This window comes from Mustela nivalis (assembly GCF_964662115.1).
Source record: "Mustela nivalis genome assembly, chromosome: 1".
NCBI lineage: Eukaryota > Metazoa > Chordata > Mammalia > Carnivora > Mustelidae > Mustela > Mustela nivalis.
In genome coordinates, this window is record NC_139020.1 from 93,356,111 (window position 1) to 93,383,053 (window position 26,943).

The following is a 26,943-nucleotide window of genomic DNA, read 5'->3' on the forward strand; positions in this document are numbered from 1 at the left end:
CCCTGGTTTAACAGTAGGGCATGATGGGGACCGTGGGGACCTAGACAGCACATGCCTCATCTTAAAGGGATAGCTGTTCAGCTCCAACAGAAATTGATACCATGTGTCCCATTGTTCCTAGACATTCTGATTTTGTGTAAAAGTCAGAAACCTTAAATGTCATGTAAAATCTCTCAATTTTTATGTTTAGCAACAAATTCACGATGTTAAACAATGTTATATGGTCCAAATAAATATGCCTATGAGTCTTACAACCTCTGCCTCAGATGATAGAAAGATTTAGAAAAATTGAGACCATTATTTTCCAAATCAAAGTGGAAACTAATTTAAGAAATACATACTCTCTCTTTGGCCTATGGGTCATCAGCCTGTGACTTTTGGTACATTTCTATAGTGTAGGAAACCAACAATGTAAGCATAATAGGAATTTGGAGAAAACCACCTTTTATTTCCTCCCCTTAGACACCCCTCTCTGCCCTCCTTCCAGCTTAGAACCTCCACTTGGAAATTACTATTATTTTTATTTTCAGTTGTTTTTTTAACTGAAGTATAGTTGACATATATCCTATTACTTTCAGATATACATCGTAGTGACTCCACATTTTTACACATTATAAAAAGATCCTCAGGATGGTCTAGTTACCATCTGGAAATCCCTCTCATTTTATGGCCTTCTGGAAGTGCGAAGAAGTCTAGACCACGGGTTTGGGTGTGAGGTGTGTTGTCCTCTCTATTCTAGATGGCCTGTCTCACTTTCAGAGAGTAGATGAAAGGCATCTGCTGTAGTTTGATAGAAATACCTACTGTGTGCAAGGCATTGTGTTTTTACCTATGCATCTCTTTGGCCTTCATGAGTGAGGCTTTATTGCCACATTTGAAGACCTCTGGATTATTTGCTGGCAGAGTCCCATGACTGGCAAGTAGCAGGGTAGAAATCTGGTGTGAGCTCTCTTGAATGCTGAAGCCCATGCTTTTTCCACTGGTGTTTGCTGTTCAGTCCCACACCTGTACCTCATACACCTGGGGGTTTTATGTGAGCCCCTGGAGCCTTGAAGAGGGGGTAAAGGAGTCTCAAGGCTATGACCATTCCTGTGTGTGAAGCACCAGAGCAATTGAATGAGCTGAAACGTGTAACGTGCTTAGAAGAGGTCCTGGCCAACAAAGTCACTCGTGATAACTCTTACTGTTATTGGTAGTAGTAATATGGTTGTTTTCCTGGTTCCTACTCTGGTGTCCACAAAGACTGGTATTTATTCTATTTCACTCTAGTCATTTGTTGTTTTCTCCAGCTTGGTAATTCCCATACTTGCACCCAAATAGCTCTTATTTCAGGCACTTTCTTATTTTAAGAAGGGAACTTTGCACTCTCAATTCACTAGAATGTGGGCCCCATGAAGGGTCACCTGGTCTTTGTTCACTGATGCGCCCCAGTATCCCTACTGGCCTTGCTCAGTATGTGCTCACTGGAAGTGGTCTCAGTCTTTTAAAAGAAATTCGCCACCTCTCTCTATCGTCACACCCCATGGGGAACAGAGGTCTGGGAGAAGCACAGGATGCTGAGACTCTGAGGCTGACCTGTGTGGGGGCTCACCACCGGGGTGTGGGGTGGGGCTCCACAGACACACAGGTGTGTCTCAGGCCCAGACATGCAGCACTCTGGCTCTCAAGATCCCGGTGTAGAACAGGGAACTGTTTTTCGGATAAAGGGACACTGCTCATTTCACACTTTTAATTATTTAATGAATATTTACATTAAAAAAAAAGCAGTTAAGGAACCAGGCACAGAGAGCATTGATTGTGAGGCAGAGAATGGATACATGGATCATGTCCAATGCTTCACAGCTGGAAAGTTCACAGGAAACTGAGTCTTCTGAGTTCAGAGTTCTCATTCTAAATACAGATGCTTCAACCAATCCATCCTCATTTTTTTTTTTTTTTTTTTACATTTTAGTTACACACGTTGTCAGCCATGTATGCCTGTGAGTGCTCAGCTGGGAGAAGCCTGCTTTAGCTGATAAGATCTCTTTTCAGAACCAAAACCATGTGATTTTACTCCTGAAACAACCTTGTTCTTAAAAATAAATCCATTGTAGAATGCTGGGCTCTGGGATAGCAAGACTTGAAAACCTTGTTAGCGAAGAGATTATAACTCCTCCAACTCGGTTTGGTTGAGGTACTCTGGAATTCTCTGCTCTCTCTAGAAGAAGGAGCAGTAGGCTTTTCTTAAATATGGTGAATATTTTAGCATTTGCAGATCATTTGGTCATGAATGCATGTAAATGAATGGACATGGCTGTGTTCAAATAAAACTTTATTTACAAAAACAGGAGGTCCAGCCTTGGTGTGCCAAGTGCTGCAATAGAGGTGAGGCTCGGAGCCTGAGTTCTGTCCAGAATATTGAAATACTCTGAATCCATATTCCTTGCCAAGTATTTGTTTTTTGTGTCATGACATGTGCTCCAACGGCAGTACTTCAGTATGAAGTTTTAGAGTGGTTCAGGAGAATGCAATGCCTTTGGCCCAAACTATTTTGTGTGAAGAATCCAAGTAGATCGACATTACGGGGCATGATGGTCTATTACCTAGTGTCTGGCAGAATTAGGGTGACATTCACTTACATACATTATTAAGAATAAAGTGGACGGTTATAGCTGCTTGGGGATAGAAGAGAGTAGTTAAGCCTGCATTTTGGTTCGATTGCCATCCTAGTCTCTGACTTTACAACTTCCAAATCGTCAGCATGACAAATTTTCATTTATCTTATGTTTGATTACTGTTTTTAAGCTTAAAAGTAACAATAATATAAGGGGAAAATAAAACAACCTATAAGAAATTAAATCATAAAACATTCACTTCTTTTAGTGAATGCTTCCAATTTCAAGTCAGTCAGTACTATCTCACATGTGAATTAAATGCCATTAGGAATCATTTTATGGTACTTGCCCACCCCCCTAAGAATAATGCGAATTCACTGACTTTCACCTGCAACTTTCTGAGAGATGCTGATGATGAATTCCTTTTCTAGTGCATTTCTAGATTCAAGATTCTCAAGGCCCATCCATTTTAAACCTCCAACTGTCAGTAGTAATTGGCCTCAGAGGATCTTCTAGGGTAATACAAATGTATTCCTAAGCACACTTAAAGTCCTTTAGCATTTGCTCATTTTATACAAGAGACTGTAGAGAGGGATGAGGAGACATGAAGGATCCTCTTTGTCCCTGCTACAGAGGGTGACAGACATCAGAAAATGCTCAAGTGCCTTATCAGATCAGGGAGGTTAATAAGACGATTATCTCTGTTAAAAAATAATAATATTTTGTCAGTCACTTAAAAGGGTAAGTTAAACGGAAGATTTGTTTAGAGACCTCATTTTTTTTTTTTTCCCCAGAAACTCTTCTTGTTCTCTGAAATGGTTAACATAATAAAGAGGTCCTCTACTTGGGGACAGAGGCTGAAGGAACAAGGGGTGAGAAGATGCAGGAGGAGGAACAGGTGGTTCTTGATGAGCATACAGATCTGGTCCACCTATAGGCTGGCGTCTGCAGAAAGGCTTCTCAGCCTGCTGTTTTCATCTGGGAGACTATTCATTCATGATGTATTACATTTTCCCACGTTAGTACACAAGATGTGAACTGTTCATGTTTTTGACTACCTACAGATGAAATTTTCTTCCAAAGGGGGCATTAAAAGAAAACCAGTATTTTGTTTTACCATATGCCACTCAACTATCTAATGACCGCCTGCCTCTCCAAGCCTCTGGGTGATGCCTTAGAGTTGAGAATGAAGACCGTCCCAAGGGAAGGGCGAGTCACCAAGGGCACACTTGATACCAAGCAAATGCCTGCACCAGACCAGTACCCTCCAAGGAGTAGGCTTGGACAGTCTGAGTAGTCTGAGTAGCTAGTCTACTTTCTGCCAGTCATTTTGTATAATCATAGAATTTTTCCTTCTTGAAAACAAAGTATTAGAGATTGTCAGAGTATGGGGTACAGCATTAAAGGGCATTTTAGAAGATCAAAGTCAATTTAAAATATGGAACCGATTCATAATAGCTTTTCGGGGGCTTTAAATCATTTGCATTTTGAAGTTGATATCAGATATTGCAATGTTAAAGATAAGTTATTTGAACTTCTACTATTAGGTAGTAGTGGTGTTAAAATGCCATAATTAGGCCATGCAGTACACCTTGTGCCCACACCCCATGTAACTTTTGCAGAATGCTGCCCTACCTAAGCTGTTATTGCAAATAGGCAATCATTACATGGAATCTTCCAGAAAATCCACCCAAGTAAAGTGGTAGCCTCTCATCTTTACGGAAGAATGTCTTGCCTTTGAGAAGATGCAGTAGAAAGGAAACTTGCCCCAGAAACCAACAGTAAGATTTCTTGCCTGAGATGATGTAAGTTTGTCATTTCATTAACTCTGTCCTCCACCTCGTTTATTCACCCACCGAAGAGTTACTGAGCACCTCCACTGTGCCAGGTACCTACCGTTCCAGGGTGTGAGGACACACTATGAACAAAACGTGGCAAAGTCCCTGCAGGACAGGGGGAGACAGAACACTTAAGTACATGACACCACGGTGTTTGAAGCAGCTGAGAGACATCCTGCCTTAAATTTGTTTGCTGCCTCTCCTCACTTGTGAATACTGATGACATCAAGGGGGAGGCCACAGATGGACCAGCACAATTTCACCAGTCCTCCCTCTACTATCTTATAGTTGGGTGAACTCAAGGGAGTCCTTCAACCAATCTGGGCCTCAGTTTCCTCATTTATAAAATGGGGAGAGGCTGGGTTAAGTGATTTTTTTTTGAGAGAAAGGGGAACTTTTAGGCTTTTACTTTTCATAGTGTTGAGAGCATTTTGCACAAAATCAAAAACCAGTGTTGACTGTCGTACAGTTTAAAAAATATGGAAAAGTCAACTATAAGGAATCCTTAGGTAGTCCACATCCACTCAACATTTTAAATGTCAATCTAAACTTCATAAATAGCAAATGCCTTATTTACAGCTGCTGTAGAATGAAGTCATTTTATACCACCTCCAGCCATCTGAGAAATTATTCATAAAGCACAGCCCCACCTCATTTGTGAAATGTTCTCTAGTTGTGAAATCCTCTCCTGAGTGTGACACTCTCTCCTACTCACCCAGATTACTGACTTTGTACTCCTGCTTAACATTTTCCTAGCTCCATAAAACAGGGATTGGATCCTCACTTTTTTTTTTTGAAGAATGACTCCAGTGAGATCTGTCCTGGTAATCCATTCATGTGTGATCAATGCACCTACATCATGTTTTATGGGCACAGGCCTTTTGGGAACCCACATTAGCTCTTCAGGCTGTAAGAATAGTTCTGCTTAGTAACATAAAAGCTAGGGTGTACCAAAGGGTATATTACCATTCAAAGAGGAAAAATGGATTTCTAGAAAAATTCATAGACTAGGACAATGTGAATTAATGAATATCCTAACCTCTTTGGAAGCGGGGTGGAATGTCAATGCGTATTTAATAAGTATAATAACACAGGTTAAGTAGCAAGCATTTTGCAATTTTTCTTTAAGAAGGTAACATAGCTGGGAGAGCTGAATGTCAAGGTTAGGCTTCTACTTACTAATTTGGTATGAGTTATGAAGCATCTGGTTCTCTTAAAAGACAAATTGCAATTTTCAAATGGAAAAACTCTAATTTCAATCAATCCAGCAGCTAAAGATGACAGGAAATTTTCCAGGACTATAAGGAATCTTCTTTTCTTGTCTGGATCAGATCCCCATGGCTACCTTGGAGGCTCCTGAAGGCTGTGTGCTCTGCCTCTGAGTTTTATCAGCTGCTGTGGAATGAAATATCCAACACCTGTTTTCAGATTTGATCAGGTAGGCCCTATCAAAAGACTGTATCTAGTCATTGCCTTTGAAGGCAAAGTAAAATCTCTGCCTCAATAACCAAATTTAATTCCTTCCTATTGTTCTGTGGTGTTAAGATCTATAGTGTCAATGTTATCAGAAGAACCTAATGTGGGCTGCTGTGTACATAATGTCTACCGTGTCCTTTCAGTCACTGAAAAGGGATAAGGACCCCATCCTTGCCTGGCTGAACACTCCTACTTCAGGACCAGATGGGCAGGGGCATTCCCCTTTCACCTTGAAGAACCTGAAAGCAGCATTACAACATCTTCTAGGAATAAACAATGTCTCAAACTGTGTGTGTATGTACTAGGGCAGGTCCAGCAGTCATTGCTGCATAATGGGGGTCAGAGAAGAACAAGGAGGTTTCAACAGTTTTTGGCAACCTAGATCACAGGCACAGGTAAATTCTTGTTAGAAAAGGAAGAGCACTCTGGTGTACAACATGGAATTTGTTGTTGAGTATATGCTACCAATAAGAATACAGTCCCTTTTTCAGAGGGATAAGCAGGAGGAGTTAGAAAGCCCACCTGATGTTCAGCGTCCTTCGATCAGTAGGACCTCAGCCCTGCCCAGCCAATCCAGAGGGTCCCTGCGGCAGATCCCAGGGCATACCAGGGCTGGCTGCGGCTGTGAGGATCTCCCTAAAGTCACAGTGTGCAGTGTACTTTTCAAGGTGGAAGTCCTTGAGCTGCAAATGAGTATCTCCCTTAAGTCCAAACCTCTGTGGGCACTATGGCTTCTTTGGTTCCAACAGAAGGCAGGAGGCTTTCTTCAGACAGGAAATAAAAAGGGAATTGCACTAAGAACCCACGGATCTTTTTCAGTTCTTCCTCAGCTCTAATGGGATCTTCCCTTGCTAAGACGGGCTTGGTTATAAAGTCTCTCAATTGAATTAAATTGTGTACTTCATCATTGGGAAGGCACCGGAACACCTGATTAAAACACAAATAGGAAGAAATGAGGTCGTGAGTTTAAAAGATATCCCCTTTATGGAATATACATGTTCTGACAGACCAAATCTTTGCTTTACGAAACACGTAGTAGTTTTAGGCCACAGACCTGACTGAAGAGTTGCTTTTCTTATTTGCTACCAAATGACGACTGGATTTGCTTCCATCAAAAAGAAAAAATCTTAGAGCCTTCTATCTGATCTACACGAGTCACTGACTTCAGGATAAAGTCAAGCTAGTGGTAGGGGAATTCCACTGATGTTAGTCCACATTCAGGTTAGGATTTTAGATAATAATTCTCAGAATTTCACTGGAGGTTCTGGTCAAAGGGGAATATTGCAGATTGTATTGTCTCTCTTCATTTTTCAAAAATGTTCATATCTGTACCTTTAAAGGTACCAATTGTACACTTATTGTGCTAATTGAAAATGAGCTGCTTATATCACAATAGTTCCCTCCTAAATTCTTCAGCATGTATTAAGAATATGAATGTGCCTATATAATCACGATAGCATTTTCACACCTCAGAAAATCAATTCCAAGTCATTTAAGATATGGTCCATATTCAGATTCATCCTGTTGTTCCCAAAATGTTTTTTTATAGTCGCTTTCCTGTACTGCATCCCCCCCTCCCACCACCATGAGGATCAAAACAAGGCTATGCTATGCATTTTTAAAATTACATTTTAAAAGACTCCATGCACATGACCTATTTGACTGTGGCCTTGAGTCCTCAGTATCAAATAAAGCTATATAGACTGTCATGTTTCATTAGGAATGATGAATTTTCCAGCTGGAAGGGACTCCAGCAGTCATGAAGAACAGTAACACACTCTTAACCAATTTCTGCCAGATGGTAAGCAGATCTCAGCTCGAATATTTCTAGGACAGAAAGCTGGCTACTTCAAGAAGTAACTTGCTCCCCTGTTGCACAGCTCCTACCTCTTATACATTCTTTATCATAACCAATGGATAGAACTTACCAAAGGATACATTTGGCCTCCCTAACACATGGAGCTTGTTTTAAAACCCCTTTCCAAAATTAGAGCTGCCCAACAGAGAAGTGTTTCGTTATTAGTAAGTTCCATCATAAGGATGGATATCATTTACTATGCTATGTGCTAAATACATTTAAAAGCCTACTCTTTATTATCATAAGCACCCCGGTGGATACTCCTTCCAGTATATAGAAGAAAGGAGAGCTCAGAAAGTCAAATCATTACATACATAGTTCTGTCACCAGCAGCTGGGTGAGCTGGGTCGAACTCAGGTCTGACTCATTTTTGGATACCATTTGCCTCTTTTCTCTGTCACTAGACACATCCAAAAGTTGGGTAAGCACCTTCCAAGGATGCTCATGATGGGATCCCAGAGTCAGATGAGAGATCAGTATATCACTAATGGCTCTTCGAAACCATAATCCATGATACTTTTTGACTCTGTTTTTTAAGGTCTACAAAGAGGTATTTTATTACAACTTGGAAATGTACTGGTTTTTTTTTTTTTACACTCATTAAGAATACTCTGTTCCAATAATATGCAACAATAACAACGTGCTTTTGTGATGTGATTCAATTAAAAAAGGGGAGGGGAGATATGCAAACCTCACCTTATCATAAATTGTAGCATTACGAGCTGCTGTTGCAACCCACACCTCCTTGAAGAATTTGTCACTCACTGGATCCTGAATGTTTTCACTTGATTCAGAAAGATAGCCAAGGACAACCCTGAAATACAAGTATGCTCCAAAATGAGTTACTGAGATCAAGAAATTTGCTGCAGGTATTGTTTCTAAGGTAATGTAATTCAGGCTCTCAACCACAGAAGTCCTTTATTTTTATTATTATTTTTTTTTAAAGAAAATCAGAGGAAGCCATTAAACTCTCTCTCTCTGTGTATAAAACCTTCCTTGCAAAACAAAACAAATCTAAGCTGTTATGATGCTTGAAAACTTTAACTGTTGGATAGGCAGAAACACCTGAATTCAGTTCCAAGAGAGTCCTTGGAATTTGGCCTAAGGGGATGAGACTTGGAGTATAGGGTTAGCATTCAAAGGGTCAGCACCCAGGGGGCACCTGAGTGATCTGGTTGGGCATCTGATTCTTGATTTTGGCTCAGGTAAAGATCTCGGGGTCCTGGGATCAAGCCCTGTATTGGGCTCCCCACTCAGTGGAGAATCCCCTTGGGGCTTCTTTTTTGTCTCTCCTCTCTCTCTCAAATAAATAAATCTTTTAAAATACACACACACGGGGCGCCTGGGTGGCTCAGTGGGTTAAGCCGCTGCCTTCGGCTCAGGTCATGATCTCAGGGTCCTGGGATCGAGTCCCGCGTCGGGCTCTCTGTTCAGCAGGGAGCCTGCTTCCTCCTCTCTCTCTCTCTCTCTCTCTGCCTGCCTCTCTGCCTACTTGTGATTTCTCTCTGTCAAATAAATAAATAAAATCTTTTAAAAAAAATAAAATACACGCACACACACACACAAAACCCCATGTACCAGCAAAAGTGCCAAGTCCTTTCCAAGAACTGTCTCAACAAAGTTATGAATAAGCAACTATTATTATCTCCATTTTACAAATAAGGGAACTAAGGCACATAGAGGGTAAGTAACTTGTTCAAGGTCACCCAGCTGGTAAGCTATAGATCTGTGACTCCAGACCATTTGACTCCCAAACCTATGCTCTTAACCAGAATGAAATAGTCCCTTTTTCTTCCCTTCCTCTTCCCCTCCCTCCCTTCCTTCTCTTGGGCCAAGAAATATGTCAAACTCTAGAGCACAGAAACAAACACAAAAGACATGGAGCTTCTTTTGGTAGTTAAATTAAATGGGTAAGGTCAATAATGAATAAATCATCATCCTTAAAAATAATGAAGTAGTGTGATAAATACTGGGTGTGCTTTAAAAGTACGGGAGCCTTCCCCTCCACCCTTCCGGTTGGCCTGACCCCACCTATCTTTCAGCATTCAGTGCAAGGCTTCCCCTTGATTCATGGCTCCCCCTTCTCCCAGCTCCCATTTTTCCCTGTCAGGCCTCAGAGATTTGGACATTCTTCTTTTGCTCCCCCACTGAACCTCATACTTGCTTTATCAGAACACCTGCAATACTTCATGCACTTTTTGTTTTTAACAGGTTTATGTCCCACAGCTAGCTGGTTAGTTCTTTAAGAGAACATGACCTGGCTACTCATAATCCCCGAAGTGCCCGGCAAAAAAGAAGCCACATAACTAGATGTTGTCCTATTCGATCATATATAAACAGTGGACTAGAAACAAATTCTTAAGCAAAGCAAGATACATTTTAGAGGTCGCATTTGAAAACAATAAAAATCCTTGTACTCATGGAAGGCCTTGAGTAAAAAAAACATTTCTACCTCAATCCTGTGAGGTACATGGTACATGATTCCCATTTTGTAGATGGGAAGCTAAAATTTGGAGACCTACTACTAACAAAGCTAGATTTTAAATGGGACCTAAAGCCCTTTCTCACGTGCCTGATTGGTTCAAAGAAGATCAAAAAGTTTTATGTTACACTGAAGATAGAAGTGAGGACTAGGCCTTAGAAGGACTTCGTCTTTTACACTGAGAGAAGCTGGGACATATTACAGACTCTGGAGTGATAGGATCTGACTTTACATTTGAAAATATGGCTGCTATACTGAAAATACAATGTGGGGGCAAGGGCTATAACAGCAAGATCATTTAGGAGCTCCTGCAGTAATCTGAGTGAGAGATGATGGGGCTTGGGCAGTGGAGAGGAAGGTGTGGAGCCAACAGGTTGTACTGACAGAGCAGGTATATGATGTGAAAAGAAGTGAGGCATCAAGGATAACAATGGGGGTAGTGCCAGTTTGTGGGAAAAGACCAGTAATTCAGTGTTGAACCTGTTGAGACTTCAATTAAACATTCACAGGGTAATGCAAAGTAGGCAGCTGGAGAAAGGAATCTCGAGTTGGGGAGAGTATAAATCTCCAGTTGGCTGAAGTATAAATCTGAGAATTATTTTATATATGTATTCATAAAGCCATGGACTTTACCTGGTTTACCAAAGGAGTGAGTTTAACCGAAAAGAGGCCCTGCTGAGCTTTAGTGGGAGGGAAAAGAAGGAACAGCAAATGAGCCTGGAGAAAAGCAAAGGTGTTGAATCTTGGAACCACACTAAGTTTGCCCAGAACTGTGTCAAATTCAAATGAGAATTGACCACTGAATCCAACAGTGTGGAAATCCTTCTGCTGTTACCCTCTCTGTATTTAAATAAATGTGGATTGACATCATTGTTCTTAATGGTTGCAAAATTTCCCATCATGTGAAATTTCTTTAACCAAGTATTTTATTATGACCTTTGGGATGGTTTCCAATTTTTCATTATTCTGCACAGTTTTACAATGAACATAATTTATTCATCATGCATAATACTTTGTGAATTTATAGGACTCTTTTACTAGGAAAAATTTTGGAATTAAATTTTACTTCAAGAAAGGCTGTTCCAACACAGACGCTGTGACCGTGCCTGTTCTCTCCAGTCATCCCCAACATGATTAATTCCTGAAAAAGCTCAGCCATTTTTACAAGGATAAAAGGACATTTCATTTTAGTTTTAGTCTGCACTTTTCCCACTATCTAAAAATTCTTTAAAATAAATGGATTTGGCACCATGGGCTCACTTAGGATTTTTTAGAGCTTTATAACCTCAAAATTTTATTTCCACTTCAAATAATGTCTCCTTCAGACTATCGAAGAATAACTTTTAAAATGGATTTAAGGAAAAAAAAAATGGATTTAAAGAATGGTGTTTGCACACAGATGCTGGCTGCTAAGACCCAAAGCAAAATCTGCAGCAAATCTGACGGGCAGTGCAAGTCATGACAATACATCAGTTATAATAATACCTTTGATGGGGATCAGGTCTAACAGCTGAAAACTTGGCAGAAACAGTTCTGTGATGTTGCTTTTAACTTCAAAACAGGAGGTGACACAATGTGTCTAGCAAGTTATCGGTTAAGAGCTTTGTTTGTAGAATAAGTATTTAAATAAGTCTATAAGAGCTAATTTCTAGTAATAAATTATTTTCCCTGTCAGTTTTCTGTTAAAATGCACAGTAAAGTGAAATTCTCTGGATATTCTTTTGAGAACTAAGGTGAGGGAGAACATGTCTGATTTAATGTAGGTGCTTATAATGGGAATTATTTAATGGTTTATTTTTTATGCATCAGTGGAACAGGAGGAAAACTGCAGAAAATAGTTCTTGTTCTTTCCATTCCTCATGTCTATTGCTTGACATGATTCTGAGCCTTACTTGGGTGAATAATGGTTTCTGTTGAGTGATGGTTACATCCGTATGGTTGGATAATTTTCCAGGACTTAATGAACTGTTTGGTACATAGTTGCGACATTCAGTGCAGTACCCTGATGTTGACTTTATTTAGAATTGACTTCACATTGAAATGTGTCTCTCTATTTCTAGTCAAAAATAACCCAGATGGAAAATTGATTGAAGCTGCTTTTTTTTTTTTTTAGTGAGAAAATGGCTGTGTTCTAGGCCCCAATATTATCTTTTAAGAACATTTTCAAAAATTATTATTTTTTTAAAGATTTTATTTATTTATTTAACAGAGATCACAGGTAGGCAGAGAGGCAGGCAGAGAGAGAGGAGGAAGCAGGCTTCCCACGGAGCAGAGAGCCCAATGCGGGGCTCGATTCCAGGACCCTGGGATCATGACCTGAGCTGAAGACAGAGGCTTTAACCCACTGAGCCACCCAGGCACCCCAAGAACATTTCTTACTAAAAATAGCATGAGGTTTTCTTGTGGTATTTTTCTAATATATTAGCTGTGTTTCCCATTGGGGCAAAGTAGAAAATGATTGTTCATGAACAAATACCTTTTAAGACAGTTTGAAAACACATCCAGTTATTTATTTATTTATCTTAAAGATTTTATTTTTAAGTAATCTCCACAGCCAACATGGGGCTTGAACTCTCAACCATGAGATCAAGAGTCAGCTCTATTGGCTGAGCCAGCCAGGTGTCCCTGTATCCGCTTTTTTGTATCAGTGAAAAACCTGTCTATCAGTGAGGTATCAGTTAAAGGAATTAAAGCATATTCGCATGATATAATACAATGCAGCCATTAAATGTTATAGAAGAATACTTGATGACACAGAAGTATGTAACATTATTTAAATAATAAAGAACTTCCTAGGATTGCAAGATTCCAATTATGTTTTAAAAAAGAAATACGGTATAGTAATATATATGTGTCAAACAAAGGGGAATGATGTTTGTAACATTTTTTAAATAATGAAGAACTTCCTAGAACTGCAAGATCCTAAAAATGAAATACAGTGTAGTAATATATATGTGCCGAACAGAGGGGAACGATAGACAGCAAATGTTAAAGCTGTTAGCTCTGGGCAGTGGGACTACAGATGAATTTAATTTTCTTATTGCTTAACTATTTGCCAAATTTTCTACCACAAAAATAGGTTGTAATAAGAACCACCTACACCTTTATAATTATTATACATTTAGAAAGTTATAAAGAAGCTCACCACTTTAACGAGAATACTTAAGTTCTCACAAAACTGAAAAGACTGGTTTATACAAAGAAATACTTGCTTCCTCATAGATGCTGCCGTAGGCAATCGGTGGGCTGATTAACAGGGTACTAATTTTAATCTCCTCCCCACTAAATGAAACAAATTATCACCAGAAGCTAATTGAAAATCAGTGGTTTGAAAAAAAAAATCTTACTGGCAAAACAATTAGTAATAATGGCAATAAACACAGCCATAAGAACTGTGAGGAAGTTTTGACAGTCAGATTTTGAGGGATGGATTTGCCAAGCTCCTGGGGCAGAGAGAGCAGATTGACCCCCTCTCTGGATCTGAGGGAACTGAAGCTTATCTTGCTTCTCAAGAGTTGGAGCCTGGGCTGCTGGACAGGAGGAAAATGGCGGCCAGCATTTGCAGGGAGCCTAGTACTCAGGGTGTGCCTCTCTGCCAGTGAACCCATGTCCAAGCGTCACCACTCACACCACAGAGTTAAAACAACGGCTCCTTTCCCCAAATAGCTTAAGGCTTCATCAGGGCCACTGGCTGCATCTCGCTGTGGAGGCCACAAAGAAAAACCCATCTCTGGCGGATGCAGCTCTAGAATCATGGACTGAGGAGCTCACTGCAAGGGCCTCGCCATAGGGGAATGCTCAGGATATTCCATGGACCATGAGTGAAGTGATAGGATCGGGGGTTCTAGAAGGATCCGTCTGACTACTGAGACTAGATTACAGGGTCTGGGGTGGGGCCAGTTAGAGACCGGCCCTAGAAGGTTCTCAGAAACATTAAGAGAAGGAGAGAGTCATTTAGGATCCCCCAGCCCTTGCTGCTCTGCCTAGTGTTCTCTCAGTTTGAGCACAGAGCAGTGTAGAATTCACATCTTGTTGCAGAAGATGAAGAATCTTTTGTGTCTGGGGCTGAAGTTTCCAAACTTCACCATCAGCAGTCACGGGCACCCTCCTTTAATACTATTACATCCTTGTATTATTGGGACTACCATAATTTTAAAAAATGAACTCTAAAAAACTTAAACAGGTCGGTGCCTGGGTGGCTCAGTTCATTAGGTGACTGCTTTCAGCTCAGGTCATGATTCTGGAGTCCCAGGATCGAGTCCCGCACTGGGTTCCCAGCTCTATGGGGGGTCTGCTTCTCCCTCTGACCTTCTCCCCTCTCATGCTCTCTGTCTCTCTCTCAAATAAATAAAATCTTTTAAAAAACCCCAAAACTTAAATAGGGGTGACTGAGTGGCTCAGTTGGTTAAGCACCCAACACTTGGTTTTGGCTCAGGCTTGTTCTGGGGTTGTGGGATAGAGCCCCCAGTCAGGCCCCATGCTCTGTGTGGAGTCTGCTTGAGATTCTCTCTCCCTCTGCCCCTCCCCGCTGTTTACTCTGTCTCTAAAATAAATAAAATCTTAAAAAAAGAAATTAGATGGGTTGACCTGGCCTGGTCCTAAATCAATGAATAAATTTAAAATGCTATTTTTCTTGATTACACATAAAAATAATAAAAATGATTAAAATAGAAAATATTTACACCCACATAAAGTCCTTTTGCACACTACTGGTGATTCACATCTCCTACTCTGGGAGATGCTGTTTTAGACAAGAAGGACCTGGAGATGACATTTGTGTTCAGGGCAGGAGGTGGGATGGGGTTCCAGCACCCACCACAGTGAAACAAGATAAGAGGGCCACAGCTCTGGGGGGCCCACCTGAAGCACTGCAGCCGAAGTCCCTGGGCGAAGCGGCCAGCCTGGTACTCTTCTCCATCCATCACCGAAGGGACTGTCTCTGTGTCCTGCACGATGACAGCCATTTCACTGTCACGCTTCCCCAGCATGCTTCGATCATTTATGTTGGCAGAGCCTATAATGGGAAACAGTGACGTAGAACCACCTTCTCGGCAAAGAGAACTGTTGGTTGCCTTCCCTGCTCAATTCTTCCTTCCTAAGAAAACCTTAATTTTGTTCAGGTTATCAAGAAATGCTGAGTTTTGGGAAGGGGAGGCCCGCCATAACCCAGGCATAAGTCTTGATCAGTCTAAGCCAGCTACAGTAATTTTGTGATTTTTACCCATGACTGGCTTAGGAATGGGCACTTGACATCAGTGTAGCCAGTGTGACATGAAGAAAAGTATGATGGGGGCTTCTGAGAAAGTCTGTCTCTTTATAAACAGACACCAGACTGGGATGCCATCTCTTAAAGCCTTTTGATATTCTGGGTTGGATGTTGGATGAGGACATGATTCCAGGAGCTGCTGTAGCCATTTTGTAACCACTAGGGGACAAGCAGACAAGTGGAAGATGGCAGAGCAGAAAGAAAAAAAACCCTGAGTCTTCGAGTCACTGAACTAGCCAACTTTTTTACCTGCTGGTATGTGAAATAATATAATTTTCCTTATTGTCTCACAGACCTCTAGCTGAATTTTTCATCTGGTAGCTCAAAGGCTTCTAACTGATGTAATCATCATGCACACACACAAAAAAGACACACCAGTTTAATTTCGTCAGCTTTTAGACTTACTCTTTTGGAGTCTGGTAACTTAACTCAGCCGTGTAATTATGAATGTCAAAGCCCCAGAGCAGCTTCACAATCAAGAGCCCACTCTCAAAATACAGATTAGCATGAGTGGCTTTGGTTTTTATGTTCTCTTGCCTCACTTGTGTGGCATGCCAACTGTTTCTATATCAACTTTTTCCCATCTATTTTTAAATCCAAATGAGCTGAGAATGTTGACTTTCACATGTGAAGGGCAAATATTTTAATATTAGTTCAACCTGGGCTTTCTCCATTCCTCTGCATGTATTTGGAAACCCCAGCATGTTTTTCTGCATTCGTCTTTTGGATTCGTGCTTTTGAATCCTTGAGGTGTCCTATAAACTACAGAAGGAACCTGCCTCTTTTTTCTTCTTCTTCCCCTTATCACACATTCCACAGTTTCTGCAGGCATGGAATGGAAGGGCTGGACCGAACAGGAGCCAGAGGGGACCCTCTGGGATTGGGACCGTTAGGGTGTAAGGTGATAGTATAGCCCTCCCCTGAGCCCAAATGGCAGCAAGCTGTACATGAGGAAAAGCCCTCCCCTGAGCCCAAATGGCAGCAAGCTGTACATGAGGAAAAGCTGGCCCTTCCTAAGGAGGTCTTATTGCCATTTGCCACAATATTGTCCTATATTTTATATGCAAATCTGTGAGAACTATGGATGTGAATGGTGCCCCCAGTGACGATAGCTGACAGAGAAAGGGTGGAGCACCTCATAGAAATTTGGGAGCACTACCAGAGCTCTGTAAGGTGGGAATGAATGACATACTTTGTCTTGTTAGCAGTAGATTGTCTTTTATACATGCACGTAAATTTTGATGATGCTATAAAACTTGCAGCCATATCTTTGGGCTTCAGAGTTGGCCCAGCATTAATTTGGACAAAGTCATTTAATCTTTCTTACCTTTAATTTGATCTTTTACTAACTGAGATCATAAGACAGATCTTTTAAAAAAGCAGGGATATTTTTGTTTTTGTTTTTTTTCAAGATTTTACTTATTTGACAGAGAGGGAGGGCACAAGCCAAAAGATTGGCAGAGACAGACTCCCCTCTGAGCAGGGAGCCTGACGTTGGGCTTCATCCCACCTTCTTACTCCCGCTCAGCAATACCCTCTCTGATGTTTCTGGTGTTAAATGGAAAAGCCCTTGAGCTTTGTAAGGCAGAGGCAGTGTTTCATTCAATTTTTGTATCTCCCCTTTATGGATTAATGAACACTGAAAAAAACTAGTTCACTTCGTCAACAGGATAGGCTCAAATTCTACTTAAGAATAGTCTTATTTTACTTAGGAAAGCAAACAAAATGTTAGTTTGGTTAAGTGCCAATATTAAGATAGATTAGAAAAGTGGACTTGGTCACAGATTTCATGACCAGCAGGGGCACTCAAGGCAAGAAATAATTAAACCTCCACACAAAAGAGATCTTTAGTGTGAGAAAGCAAGTATTTCCTTGTGAGGAGAAAGGAAAAATAATTAGTTGTTTTGCTTCCGTTAGTTATTCAATGATTCTGGCATACATTTGTCATGTTAGAAAATTTAACCATAGGTTACTTTAGCTTCTTTGAACACCTGTAAAATATTTTCAACCTAACGTCTCAAACTCCTCTCTGAGAATTTGAAATATTGTTCTCAGTGTTAAGAATTTAAGTAGGGCTGATGTGTGAAACCACCAACAAACCTGCTTCTCTTAGAGTTTCCCTTGAGATACAAAAACCAAAAGTATCTTTGGATTTTTCCCATGGGGAAATCTGTTTTGTCCATGAAGGAGAAAAAGAAATCTAGCCCCTAACGACTAGGTGGTAAAACCTGTCCACATTCCCAAGGCCACTTTGGTTTCAAGAAAATGGGTAAGTATTATGTACAAAATTGATCAAATATTGGGACGCCTGGGTGGCTCAGTTGGTTGAGCCACTGCCTTCAGCTCAGATCATGATCCCTGGGTCCTGGGATCAAGTCCTGCATCGGGTTCCTTTCTCGACAGGGAGCCTGCTTCTCTCTCCACCTCTGCCTGCCACTCTGCCTGCTTGTTTGTACCCTCTCTCTCTCTCTCTCTCTCTCTGACAAATAAATAAATAAATAAATAAATAAATAAATAAAATCTTTAAAAGATTGATCAATTATTGCTAGCCTAAATAAATTGAGAGCTTTCTAGAAAATAAGTCAGTTAAAAACCTCGACCTATTTAATCATTAGTTCTGTTACTGCAAACTACTCTACATTTATACTTTATTTAAAGTATGCAGGCTGAAAGCCAAAATGACCTTTAAAAGGAAAATATTTATATCTGTCAATATTTACTTCAAGAGTTCTGAAATCTTACTGAAGAAATCAACTAAATTTGTTTGTTTTTCCATTTCAGCAAACATCAGTATTTTTCCTTTCCTAATGTCATTGCTAAACTTAATATGAAAAGTTTCTGAGATTGGCTTCTGAAGAACAAGGCCAGAGTGGCTTGGGGGAAATTAGAGAACTGTGTTTACTGGGGGACTAGGAGAGTAAAAAAATCCCTAAAGAACTTTGATCCCTAAAGAGCAAGAGATAGAAGACACATATTTTTCTAAATGCCCTATGTATTAAAAGAGTGTGTCTCTGTGTCTGTGTGTCCATGCATATATATGTATCACCACACCGTGGTCTATATATTTTCTGGCTTCGGAATTGCTTTCTCTTTCTTTTCAAATCATGTTCCAGATAAGATAATCTCATTACTCCTAGATATAAGCTTTTTTTTCCCCCCTCAGTGGAGGATAGAAATGGAAATGGCATATTTACTGCCAAAAAATTTCAAAACACTCTACAACTTTTAGTTTCTCATAGAATAGGGAAGATAAGGGAGTATCTAATTATAGTTGAGAAACTACACTTTACTTTTTCTGGGAATTTAATTTTTTTTAAGTTTCTATTTAAATTCTACTTACTTAATATACAATGTAATATTAGTTTCAGGTATACAATGTAGTGATTAAGCACTTCATATAATACCCCATGCTCATCACAAGTGCACTCCTTAATCCTCATCACCTATTTTCCCCATCCCCCCAAACCCTCCCCTCTGGTAACCATCAGTTTGTTCTCAGTGGTTAGGAGTCTGTTTCTGGTTTCCCTCTTTTTCCCTTTGCTTGAGTGAAGGGAAAATACCATATGAGTGAAATCAGATGGTATTTATCTTTCTCTGACTGACTTATTTCACTTAGCGTCATATTATCTCCATCCAAGTCTTTGCAAATGGCAAGACTTCATTCTTTTTCACAGCTGAGTAATATTCCATTGTGTATATATACCACATCTTCTTTATCCATTCGTCAGCCAATAGACACTTGGACTGCTTTTTTCTCTCCTCATGTTTCCCCCTCAAGCTCCCAAAATCGAGGTACTCCAATTTATAAAAGGGGGTAATAATGAATTAATGAGAACAGGCTGATTACTGCTCTGCAGGGCTAACCCACTGCTCTCTGCCTACTGTAATTTGCACAATGGCCATTTAATTTCTCCGTGCCTCTGTTTCTTCATAGATAAAAACAGGGATGAGAAGGGACTTAAGTGGAAAATACTGCTTCAGAAATATTTTAGATGTCATGTTACAGTCCCTCTCAACTGTAAAGGAATTTTGGGAGAAAGAGAAAGAATTTTGACATGAAGTCAGTCAACTAGCAAGCCACCCAATTATAGACCATGTACTTACCAATAATAACAGTGTTATCATCAGCAATTAGCAACTTGCTATGGACATAGATGAGCTCAGTGACGAGGTTGCCTTCAAGTTCTGCATGTGTTCTAAGGCCACAGAATGATATGTAATTTATCCACTGATTGCCAACTATAAAATAAAAAATAAAGTACTAACATTCAATGACCAAGTTCATTCAAGGGACATTAAATTTTACTGTTTCTTAAAACAAATATACTACTTAAACAGATGGTTAAGAATAGATGGTTTGGTGTAGTGTGTGTGTGTGTGTGTGTGTGTGTAATTTCAGAACACACCCAGGATCTGTTTTTGCTATCAGAAGAATCTTTTACTATTAATATGGATGGACATTTAAAAAAAAGTACTATAGTGCTATGAATTACCTTTTCCAAGGCAATAAAAAAATGTATCCAATATGAGCACTTTATTTAAATGATTTGGCGAGTAACTACTGAAGAGTGATAATTAAAGCAGAGCCAGAGTGGATGACCCAAGAATTCAGTGTGACATTTGCATCAATCTTGGTTGACACCTGCTGCAGTTTAAATCAGATGTAAAAATAATGCCCACACGACTTGATGTAGAAATAGTGTAGCCTATTCAGTGCATAGCAGCAGTTAAATTTTATAGACTTCTGGTAAATAAAAATGTTGGCAATTAAATAACAATCCTTCTACATCAGTAACATCAGGAAATGAAAGAATCCTAACTACATTTGACTTTGGAGAATCTGCCTCAGAGCAGCGGTAGCAGGTTTGTACTTTAAAACGCTGCCCCATCATCACGTGAGGGCCATTCGGGTGATAAGAAGAAATGAATTCCATACCAAGCCAACCCATGACCATTATCCTGGCATGAACGTTAGTCACACAATTTTATGGTCTCTCTCTCACATAGCAGCTGTCCTGGATAAGGAAAGTCTTATACTAAGAATAAATGGAGTGGAACCAAACCATCACAAGTTCTAATAGAAAAAGAATGTAATTTTTTTTTCTTTAAGAGAATCTGAAGCATACTAATAGAAACAATGGCAGTTCATGTTCTGTTTACTGAAGTTTCCATGTATTACTGATGATTTCTATTATTCTGTTGATGTTACTCAGTGTTTCTATTAAATCTGGGTATCTTGGAAACAAATTCATTCATAGGTTATATATGCAGATTCCTCCCTTTACAGGTAAACGTTCCCTTATACATGTAAATAAAATTGTAGCTGTTTGCCAAGAGTTGATATGTTGGTGTATTAGTACATCATGTGTAAGAGATGCATGAAACTAAGAAGTTTCATGTAAGTAAGATTTTTGTACATCAGTTTCTTCCCCATTTGTTAATGTTATATCGGAAAGATGTTTCATTAAAAGCATCAACTTCTCTTTAAAACTTCTCTGATCCAGGAGAAAGAGGTATTTCCTCTTTTAAGCCCATCATACCCATGAAATTCCTGGAAAATATTTCTAACATTTAATATATTATTTTACAAATATTCATTTCATCCTCCATTTCTCCTACTACTATCGAGGTCTTACACATTTTGTATCCCCATCCTTGCATAATGCTAAAAGAAGTTGAGTAAGTGAGTGAATTGATGAATGGGTAGTCAGGTGACAGCTATTATTTTAGCTTTTGGTTTTTCTGCATCATCAATTTTTCTGCAGCTGGCTCATGATTTAAAATTTGGAGATATAAAGCAGATTTTTAAAGGAATCATGGAGCGACTTCTTGGCTAAAGTAAGTAATTTTTTGTAGTAACGTCCCATAAAAAATTCACATAGAACAATATGGTAGCCCAGTGGTTCTCGGTGTGAGTAAGGACTGCCTCTCTGAGGACCTGTTAGAAATAAAATCTGGAAACCCCCCCCAGAGGTTCTGTTTCAGCAGAAATCTATAATTCAGTAAATGCCCTAGGGGATATCATTCTTTGAATGACACTGTTATAGAGCTTTGGTATTTATAGTTTTAAGAGTAGTGGCACAGTTTCAGGAAATAATACCCCATGACAATCTGAGATGCATTCCAGTGTGCAAGTCTGCTCAATATGAGGACATCCATTAATATAAAACATGATATTGATCAATCTAGACAGAAAAATCTTATGATTGTTGTAACAGATGCTTCTGACACAATTCAGCACCCATTCTGGATAAGAACAACAAAGAAAGAAGAAAGGGATGAATACTTTAATATGCTTAAAAATATATAATATATACATTACACATATATTATATGTCTATGTGTGTAGAATATCTTCAGTACTGTTTAACATTGCCTTGGAGGTATCAGCCAACTCATTTAGACAAGAAAAATCACATAAGGAAAACCAGGTCCATTTCCAGGTAATATGATCGTATCCTTGGGGAATCAATGATAAAACTATCTCATAATAGGATGTGAATTAGCATACAAAAATCAGTAGCCTTCATACACATAAGCAATAACCATTTAGAGGTTATAATCAGACAAAACGTTATTTATGATGGCAGCAAAAAAGTAAAACATGGATAAACAATAAACTTAACAATATATATGCGAAATCTTTATGAAGGGAAAAAACGCTATCAAAAGACACAAGAAGAGACTTGAACAAATGAAAAGACATCCCTTGTTCTGGGATAGAACGATTCAACATCAAAAAGATGCCAACTTTCTGCATGTTAATTTATAAATTTAATATAATCTCAGTGAAATATTACCATGTTTTTGTGGAGTTAGAAAACTTGACATTATAGTTCATGTGGAAAAGTAAACATCCAAGAATGACTATGAAAAAAACTGGAAAAGAAAAGCACTGAGGAGGGCATTAGCTCTATCTGATATTAACACATACTACAAAGGCTGTATAATTAGAACAGTTCTGCACTGGCACATAAACAGACAACTACTGAATAGTATAGAAAGTCAAGAAAGAGACCCAAGCACATACAAAAATTTTGCATATGATAAAAGTGGCATCTCAAATGACAATGACTTTCACATAAAGGTCCTAGGACTTTTAAATAAAAGATGCTAGTATCATTGCATAGCTATTTGAAAAAGAAAAATTACATGCATACCTCATACCAATCAAAGGAATAAACTCCAAATGAACCAGAGACCAGAATGCAAGCATATGAAATGACACAAGTGTTAGAAGAGAAAACAGAGTAAATTAAACCCGAGTATTAGGAAGGCTTTAACTATCTATAGGCAATAAAAGAAAAATATGAATTAACCTTGCCTAGATTAAAAAAAAACACAAGACACAAAACACCACACACACAAAAAGAGACAAACGACAAAGTGGGAGAAAGCATTTGCAGTGTATGTCACAGATAAAGAGCTTAGAGTCCAAACCTATAAAGAAATCTCAAAATCTTGATAAAAAGAATGGGCAGAAGACATCAATGGACAATTCACACACACGAAAAGATATTTGAAAGATAGTCTTCCTCACTCATAACAGAAATGCAATCTACACTGAGAAACCATGTCTTACCTACAGTACCAGCAAAAAAATAACATTCTGTCAGTGAGACTGGGTTGAAGCAGGCTCTCTCATACATTGATCATGAGAAACCAAACTGGTACAAATTCTTGGGGGCGGGGGAGGAGTTTGGCAATATCTAGCAAAAAGTATATTTAAAAAAATTTTTTTTATCATGATAAAGTGCACTCCTTTGTCCCCTTCTCGGATTTCCTGCATCCCCCACCCACCTCCCCTCTGGTAGCCATCAGTTTGTTCTCAATAGTTAAGAGTCTGTTTCTTGGTTTGTCTCTCTCTTTTTTCCCTTTGCTTGTTTGCTTTGTTTCTTAAATTCCACATATGAGTGAAATCATACGGTATCTTTCTCTGGCTGACTTATTTCTCTCTATCTATCTATCTATCTATCTATCTATCTATTTATTTATTTATTTATTTGACAGAGAGAAATCACAAGTAGATGGAGAGGCAGGCAGAGAGAGAGAGAGAGGGAAGCAGGCTCCCCGCCGAGCAGAGAGCCCGATGTGGGACTCGATCCCAGGACCCCGAGATTACGACCCGAGCCGAAGGCATCGGCTCAACCCACTGAGCCACCCAGGCGCCCCAGGCTGACTTATTTCGCTTAGCATTCGCAATCCCACCCTAGAAATTTACCCTATACACTTCCAACAAATAAGAATATATATACACAAGGTTATTCATTGCGTAACTGTAACTGAAAAATACTGAAAATATTTCAAACACCCATACAGAGGGGAACGATTGAACTGAGTATGGCAAATCTCTACATGGAAGACCCTGCAGATATAAAAAAGGAATGAAGAGCTCTATGAACGGACAGGTGTGAAATATCATATACATATATCTGCATGAAACACTGCAAGAATAATCTAGAAACTGACAAAATTGGCCACCAATAGCGGATGTGATGGAACAGGTTAGAAAACATGGGTGCGGAGCAAACTGACAAAAGTTTTAGGAACTGACACTTATTGATGTATGCCATTTTTACAGTTCTGTTGGAAGTATACTGCACACACTCAAAAAAATTTGAGAAAGATACAGAAAAAAACCCCTCTAAAATGGAATACAAATGGAAGGAACTGAAGCCAACTATATTTCAAATTAATAACATAATCCAAGTAAATTTTGAACACTGACTTTTCAGTATATACCCTTAGGCTGAAGACAAAAAGAACTGTAAACAAATACTGAATTCTAGTGAGTAGATTTGTTTTTCAGAATGGTATGGGTCTGCAATTCTAAATCTATTTTCTGTATATTCTAGGATTGAGGAAATAAATGCATATATTATAGATACTAGGAGGTGAGAAAAAGGAGTCATAAAAACAGAGAGAGGACTAGAAGGAGTTCTGTGGTATGGATTGGACCGGAAGCATTAGTACAGAGGCAGACAGATGGGTAAGTAGATGTATCGATGGGTGATAGGTAATGTGGGCTAGGCCTTAAAGCAGTGATATCCCAGGAGCCATGATCATATCAGCACCTGGATTTTGGATTTTGGTTCCTAAATGTCATTTTCCACTAGAAGAATCTGGGTTTCTTGGTTGATTCTAGGGCTATTGCTGGGGATATACAGTCCGAGTGTAGAACACTTCTTGTGCTTCTAAGAAAAAAGGCTGATATGGGAACATATCAAAAGCACAGAGAAGCCAACTTATAAAGGTGCTCACTGGCCAAACCTGTGCAAGCTAGGCATTACACTTACACTCACTGAATAAAATAAGAATCCATGAGTCCATACCATTCAAATCCATAAATATGCCAATGGGGAAGAAGAAGGGAAACTTTCCTTACAGTAGAATTCCAAATAAGAAATTGAGAAGAAAGTAGTAAATATAGGAGAAATGATGAGATTTTAAAAATCAGCACTTGGCGGGGCACCTGGGTGGCTCAGTGGGTTAAGCCGCTGCCTTCGGCTCAGGTCATGATCTCAGGGTCCTGGGATCGAGTCCCGCATCGGGCTGTCTGCTCGGCAGGGAGCCTGCTTCCTCCTCTCTCTCTCTCTGCCTGCCTCTCTGCCTACTTGTGATCTCTCTCTGTCAAATAAATAAATAAATAAATCTTTAAAAAAAAAAAAAAAAAAAAAGACTTAGGATGTATGCTTTCATTAAAAAAAAAAAAATCAGCACTTGGCAACTATCATAGTAGTAACACTAGAATCATAGTAGCAATAATTGATTCAGGTAAGAATCATGAACGTATGCTAAAACCAGCGGGTGAATGTTTGATGAAAAGTAGGATATTTATATAGACTGAAAGTATTTTCCTTCAAAATGTTATGACAAAAGGAGAACTAGTAATTTTATTGGCAGGGTGGGGGGTACCTGGCAGATACCACATTAACTAAATGATCAGAGTTATAATCAGTAATGGAGCCAATCAGTCTCATGTTTCTCCTGATACGATGCACAAAGAAGAACCTATCACTTCTGTGATACTCCTGGTCATAATGCCTGAATCTACTCATGAGGAAACAATAGATAAAGCCAAACTGAAGACTATTTTACAAAATAACTAGTGTGTCCTCTTCAAATATATCAAGATCACAAAAGTACCCCCACTCTCCATTAAAAAAAGATTGAGGGATTATTATTAAAGGAAAATAAAGACGCATGACAACCAAATTGCAACACGTGACTGCTGAGTGTCTCCTGGACAAGGAAGAAATATTTCCGCCCTTTTGCCATAAAGGACATTAGTAAGACAACTGGCAAAATTTCAATAAGGTCTACAAACAAGATAATATTATTATACCAATGCTAATTTCATTAATTTTGACTATTGAACTATAGCTGCTTTTTAAAATGTCTTGCTTTTCCCAGAAACACACACTCAAGTATTTACAGATAAATGGGCATTGTGTGACTTATTCCCAAATGGTTCATATGGGAAAAACCCACCTATCTGTCTATGTATCTATTATAAAGAATGATAAAGTAAAGAAGGTAAAAGGTTTACATTTGGGAAATCAGGTGAAGAGTGTATGGCAGTTCTAGAATCCCTTCTATAAGTCTGAAATTATTATTATTATTATTTTTTTAAATTTATTTATTTGAGAGAATGCATGAGAGAGAACATGAGTGCCAAGATTGGGGGCAGAGGGCAGAGGGAGAGAATCTTATGCAGACTCCCTACTGAGTGTGGAGTCCAAGGCAGGGCTTGATCCCACGTCCCTGAGATCATGGCCTGAACTGAAAGTAAGAGCCAGACACTGAACTGACTGAGCCATCCAGATGTCCCAAGTCTGAAAGTATTTTAAAACAATTTTTAAAAAAGATTAGTGATGCTGACTAGCTAAGCACCCTGAAGGTTTAAGACATGTAATAATCTATAATTTTCTAGGGCACAGATCTGTGCCATTCCCTAGTACAGAGAATATCAACAACATATCCACTAGCTGGACAGGTTGACAGTCCACATCCGTACGTACTTCCCATCCATCCTCGCCTTCGAAATAACTCCTATGAAGTGATTAAAAAGAAAAACCTTCTTTGTGAAAAATGCCCCTCACAAAAGAAGAAAGCTAAAGGTTAGTAACAATAAGATCTAGGTCCTGCCAGAAAATGGACATTTTGGATTAAAGCATAGCCTGTCAAGAGCAGTGGGGCTACCCATCCAAGATGTGAATGCTTCCACCAGAAAAGCAGAAAAAGCAAAGTGAGAAGCTATTTTGGCCAGCACCATATTCTGTGAAGAAAAGTGGCTCAACAGATAATAGATACAAAGTTGGCAATGTTAACTTGAGGTGTGAGGACATACTGAGGAAACCAATGCCTTCTGAAGAATGGAGGAGAATGCCAGGAGCATGCAGAAGCAGTGACATAAAGCCATTACTGGG

At 39.3% G+C, this 26,943-nt stretch overlaps 1 protein-coding gene and 1 long non-coding RNA gene across 7 annotated transcripts in view; one reads left to right on the top strand and one right to left on the bottom strand.

Moving 5' to 3' along the window:
• Window positions 1-26,943, top strand: part of LOC309843552 — a 67,584-nt gene that overhangs the window by 21,980 nt on the left and 18,661 nt on the right. The window lies entirely within an intron of this gene.
• The window catches only part of PLD1 (phospholipase D1), a 198,841-nt gene continuing 173,621 nt past the window's right edge, over window positions 1,724-26,943 (bottom strand). For all 5 annotated transcript variants that reach the window (XR_014300073.1, XM_082688747.1, XM_082688746.1 and 2 more), the window contains 4 exons: window positions 19,619-19,753; window positions 15,109-15,262; window positions 8,463-8,580; window positions 1,724-6,835 (listed from right to left, as the gene is read on the bottom strand). Coding sequence is in view for 4 of the 5 variants with exons in the window: in XM_082688747.1 (XP_082544873.1) it covers window positions 6,611-6,835; window positions 8,463-8,580; window positions 15,109-15,262; window positions 19,619-19,753 (632 nt within the window). In the remaining variant the exon portion in view is untranslated. The remainder of the gene's footprint in view (window positions 6,836-8,462; window positions 8,581-15,108; window positions 15,263-19,618; window positions 19,754-26,943) is intronic.